The 5233-nt window shown below is 42.9% G+C and overlaps 2 protein-coding genes across 4 annotated transcripts in view; one reads left to right on the top strand and one right to left on the bottom strand.

Moving 5' to 3' along the window:
- Positions 1-3: 3 nt before the first annotated feature.
- Positions 4-882, top strand: LOC108166751 (complement component C7-like; the record flags this gene model as incomplete). The annotated part of the gene is made up of 2 exons (XM_017307739.1): positions 4-238; positions 521-882. Coding segments are annotated over 2 exons (414 nt in total), but the record flags the coding sequence as incomplete, so codon positions are not given.
- Positions 883-1617: 735 nt separating this feature from the next.
- Positions 1618-5233, bottom strand: part of c6.2 (complement component 6, duplicate 2) — a 24221-nt gene continuing 20605 nt past the window's right edge. Inside the window, exons 18-22 of one of the 3 annotated variants that reach the window (XM_017307761.1) lie at positions 3664-3726; positions 3212-3406; positions 3014-3101; positions 2079-2323; positions 1618-1996 (exon numbers count right to left, since the gene is read on the bottom strand). In XM_017307761.1, coding sequence (XP_017163250.1) covers positions 1815-1996; positions 2079-2323; positions 3014-3101; positions 3212-3406; positions 3664-3726 — 773 coding nt within the window. In that variant the 3' untranslated portion in view covers positions 1618-1814. Of the gene's footprint in view, positions 1997-2078; positions 2324-3013; positions 3102-3211; positions 3407-3663; positions 3767-5233 lie in introns of all 3 variants that reach the window. The other 2 variants (XM_008424737.2, XM_008424738.2) reach the window with 2 other exon arrangements.

The raw sequence follows: 5233 nt of genomic DNA, 5'->3' as shown, positions 1-5233 counted from the left end.
AACCAAACCCAAACCCAAATCCAGACCCGGTTTGGTTTAAAACGTTCTTGTTTCAGGTCGTCTGTGAGGTTCTGCTCCCGGATCGGGCCGAGGAGTCTCTGGTTGGGCGTCTGCCAGCTGGGGGCGCTGCGCTGCTTGGGGCGCAGCTTCACGCTGGCCGCCGATACGGACTGCAGCAGACCGGAAGAGGAAACCTTCACTTCCTGCAGCGACTGCAAACCGGGGACGACCTGCCGAGGTGAAACACCYGATTACTGAACATCCTGCTGGATAAAAACACAGGAAAACAGTAAATATGATCAGATCTGACGGATTTAATATTATGACAGAATTAAAGGCTTAATATTAATACGTTTTGAGATTTTCTGCCACACAATGACAAACTATTTCAACAAAACWTTCCTCTGAATTATTCATAAAAATACCTCAAATGTTGTGGAACTTTTAACAACCCGCCTATAACTTCTCTTCATTATTTTCCRTMCAAAAGTGTTGAATCTGATCACCGTTTTAATCGTAGAATCCCAGCAGAAATGCGCATGTCTGAGTCCGTCGGCGTGCCCCGCTGGCCCCGCCCCCCTGTGCGTCAGTTCCGGTGATGATGGCGGCGCTGCGAACATGACGGAGTGCGAGGTGGGATCCAGGAGGTGCGCAGGCGAAGCTATCCGCCTGCTCAGTCTGGACCAATGTCCGCAGTAAACGGACACTTTTCTTCATTGTTTCTGTGAATATTTCTTAACTTTCGTAGCAGCTGAACTGTAAATAGAACAGATCGTTCCAGATAAATTGATACATTTCTTTGTTTTTGTACATCCATAAGGATGATAATGGATTGATTGATTGTTATAAAATGAATAAAACTGCCTCCATTAATTCCCTTGATTTATATTTATCCATTTTATTAACTTTTAACAGCAACTGGATGGTTTCTATGGTCCATTTAAGSTAAGCTAGCTCAAATTAGAGCTAGCTAACGTAGCAACTTTGCCCCTCCAGGCAAAGTTGCTAAACTTGACTGGCAGCCAATCAGAAAGATTAACAAGGGAAACACCATTTCAATTAATTATTTTAACTTATATTTTACAATAATAATTCTAAGATTACAGAAGCCCATTGCTGTCATGAAAGAAAAAAAAATAAAAGCTCAACAGAAAGTCATAATGTTGAGATCCGACAGGAGCAAGTTTCCTTAGAGAAGCAGCAGGACTTTGAATTTCATAAATTATRTATAAGCTTTGAGCAACTTGTTCCCCTCCTCTCCTGTGGGGGCACTGCTCAAGGAAACTTTAAAGGAGACACTGAACCCAACTTCTTAACAAATGTAAAGAAAAATGGAGTGGCGATGAAGTTTTCGTGGTTGTAGGATTTCTCTTTTGCCTTTGGCTAAAWACCAGGAACCATTTCTCCAGCTAGCTCTACGCTAACGYGTTTGTTTTGTTTGTATTTACCCAGAATTCCCTGCTCTGTAGTCCACTTCCTGCTTTGGTCGCTRGTCTGCTTGGTGTTCATATTAGGGCTTTGAACTCTAACTGAACCAAGACCTCGGTTTGTAGGCAAACCAGAGTTGGATTAGCATCTAGGTGTGAATCCACTTTGTCAACAAAACAAATGTCCACATTGTTTCAAATATAAAGTTTTATTGCAATACAAAGTAAAATAGAGCTTTTAATGCCAGGAYAACTACCTTCATTCATCCATTGATTATACCCACGAATAGCGACACTCAGGACAACCAGCCATACTTAACTAGCTTCAAAAATCTTTCATTCATCTTTWATCATCATCTGTGGCTGCAGGCAGGTTGACTTGGACCATCATCTGCTCTGACAAACGCCCTCGTTGAGGATTTCATGCTCCCTGCCGCTGCAGGTGAYGGCTGCCAAAGTGCAGAGACTCATGCTTCGGATCATCTGCATCGGCTTCAGCTTCACGCAGAACATYTGGTCCGAGGTTCTGGGGCAGTCGAGAGCAGCTTTGCACTGGCACTTCTTGGAGGCTAGAAGCCATGAATAAACATTAGACATGACGCTTGATCGCTTCCCAGACTTCCCGGTACGTGAGACGCCAGACCGACTCACCGGAGCAGGTCTCCCAGTCGTAGCAGGTGTCCAGGTCGCAGGGCACGTGCAGCGAACTCCTGGGCGACATCTTGGCTCTGAACCTGGCCCACTCCAGTTTGGYTGGCTCGACCGAGTCGCACGCGCCTTCACCGATGTACAAGAGTGGGTCGCCGTGGCAACGGCCGGCGTGGAAGGAGCAGAGCGACATCGGCACAGCGACATCCAGGTTTACGTTCAGGACRCAGAGACTCGCCGAGTGTGAACTGAAGACGAGCGGACGCTCAGATCAGTGAAGAAACGTATTCATATTCTGTTATCATTGGAACATTCAGCAGGTTTATCCAGTTATGCTAACAGGCTAATAGCAAAGCGAATCTTTCAATTAGTGCTTTTAACTCATTTTGAAAATGTTTAGCGCTGCTGTTTTTACGTTTCGGTTTCTGTCTGCTAAGAATTCCCCAAGTAGTGGGATGGTTAGCGCTTTTGCATTTTTGCTAACTTTGACAATAATTAGCGCAATTAGCTTCGCCTAAATTTTATGGAAAAATTCTAACTTGGCCATTTTGCAAACTTCCAGTTGAATAAAGTTTGACCTCTGTGGTGACATTTTGGTCATTGATTCTTAAAAACTCCCAAAGTAGTTAGATGTTTAGGACTTTAGCATTTTTGCTAACTTTGAAAAACGTTTAGCTACACWTGAGTTCATTTTTCCAGCTAMATTTTTGTCTGTTATTGTAAACTWTCAGTTCAGCAAAGTTTGTTTATAGACTTAAAAATGGTTCAAGTAACTTGACGTTTATGTAAATGTGTCAATGACACATGGTGAGAATTTAGCGCCTAGCGTTTAGTTACGCTAAAAAGATTAACTACAAATGGTAAAGCACATCTTTGACAGGGGAACTACCAGTGAGCTGAAGGGGCTTTAAAGCGATTAAGATGTAAAAATCACCCACAGACAGCTTTCCCGTTCAATGCAGACGCAGCCAGATCTCTGCCGCTTCTGTCCTGGACCGCACTGACCATCAGGAACAAATGGCTCCTCTGAACAGACAAAAAGGGACATTTATTTAATTAATGGCTTTACAGCTAGCAAGCAAACAAAACGACTCTATTGTCAAATTTGAAGAGACTCTTCAACGTTTCCAACCCACCATCTGTGCAGCGGAGGTCTGCAGGCAGCGGAGGCTCCCAGGTGAGTTTCCTGCCGCACCTGTAGACGCCTCTTGGCATCGGCATCAGGCCCGTCTCATTGCAGTTGAAACCAACCGATTCTCCCACTCTGTACGTCGCTTTGGGCGGATACAGCTCCATGTTCTCTGGGACCTCTGGAGCAACACAAAGCCTCCCTAAACACAAGAAGGTGGCAGATTTTAGGAACTTCCTGTGCTGATCTTTCAGTGTAAAAGCATCTCAAAGGGTTCAGACCYGACTTGGACTTGTCCCTAAATCACTAGCAATATTTAGACACATCCATGTTTTATTCTATCCAAACTTTTCTATTGGYAATTTATGATCTTTGGAACTTTAGAATAAGTTTAAATCTTAATTAATTAATGTCTGGATTGACTTTTTCCCAACGATGTGGTAAAAAAAACAAACTTACTGATGCATCTTCCTCTTGGTTGACTCCAGCTCCCATCAGGTTGACAGTTAATGAACTGGAAACCTTCCAGTTCAAATCCAGTGAAGCACTGAAACTCCTCATCCTCACCNCAGAAGGTAAAAAGACACAAAATCACACGTATTTAAGAGCCCAGAATTTAAAATATTAAACACGGAGTACTTTAGCATTAGGATTAGTAATTAATCTGGCTGGAAATAGGATTAGTGACGTTTTAGACCACATTCCTCCAGAGGGAACAGGAAATGTTGCTTTGCTGAACCATCCAACTATTTATCRSCCCAAAGCAAATGTATGAGTATTTTGTTTGATACGGTGGCCCAGAAGGGTCAACAAAATACAAAAGCTGTAATATAATAGCAAAAAGCCACGACATAGCAACAAAAAATCAGAAGTTATGCTAGCAAGTTTGTCATAACTTCCGTTAAGAATCCCAACAGATTTACACAAATAAATTATTTTAAAGCTTTTGATTGTTGATAACCAGAAAACATAATTAAATAAAGAACAACAAATAACAATGTTGCACAGGCTACCAAGTTTAATTAGCATGGGCTAATCAGTGCTAGCTAGCTCTGACTTGGAATGCTTCCCAGYCAACCAATAAAATTGTCCGATTTCCCCTCTAAATATTGGCACCAATGAGTGTAAACATGGTGAGCTAATCTCTTCCAGCTTCGTCCTCTGTATGAACTGGTGAAAGAGGTCGAGTGCGCCGGGTTGAGAAAGCTTTACCTGAAGCGGGCGATGGAGGAGTTCCTGTCCGAGGAGCATCCCTGCCGCTGCAGGCCGTGCCAGAATAACGGCCAGCCGCTGCTGACCGGCACCGAGTGCCGCTGCGTCTGCAGGCCCGGAACATCAGGACCGGCCTGCGAGAGGGGAGCCGTGACTGGAGAACAGCCCGGTAAACCACAAGCCCCGCCCCCCAGAGCCCCGAGGGGCGGGGCTCTGGCTCACCTCGAAATCTGATTGGCTACTCCAACCAGAGCGGCCAATCAGATTGTGCTTTATCTAAATTAAAGAACTAGTTTTCCTCCAAAAAGACATTTCTGAGTTTGAAAAGTAAAAATAAAAATAATAATAATAATTTTTATATTAATTTGAGAAATTTTCTAGAAAAAACAAAAAAAAATTATTTGCTCCACAAGTCAAAAAATTTGCAAGAAAAAAAAAAAATCAGAAATTCTGAAATTAATCTCAGAAATTTTCTGAAAAAAATTAGAAAATTTCTGTGTTAAGAACGTTATAAATATGCTAGAAAAAAACAGAACATTTTAGATTAGCGTCAGGAAATTTCTGAATTCCAAAATAAATAAAAAATTTAAAAAAGAACTAATTTCTCATTTCGACCTTTCAGGTTTTTTATGTTCAAACAAAAAGTTTATTAAAGGTTCCCGTGGAGAACGAGAAATGAAAAATAATCACCGGATCTGTTTCCCAGGAGTGATCCACGGCAGCTGGAGCTGCTGGTCCACCTGGGGAGCCTGCTCCGGAGGTCAAAGGTCAAGAACCCGAAGCTGCAACAACCCCGCCCCTAGAGGAGGGGGCCGGA

This window comes from Poecilia reticulata, linkage group LG12 (genome assembly GCF_000633615.1).
Source record: "Poecilia reticulata strain Guanapo linkage group LG12, Guppy_female_1.0+MT, whole genome shotgun sequence".
NCBI lineage: Eukaryota > Metazoa > Chordata > Actinopteri > Cyprinodontiformes > Poeciliidae > Poecilia > Poecilia reticulata.
Note: the sequence above shows the minus strand (reverse complement) of the source record. Positions and strands in the feature narration are given on the sequence as shown.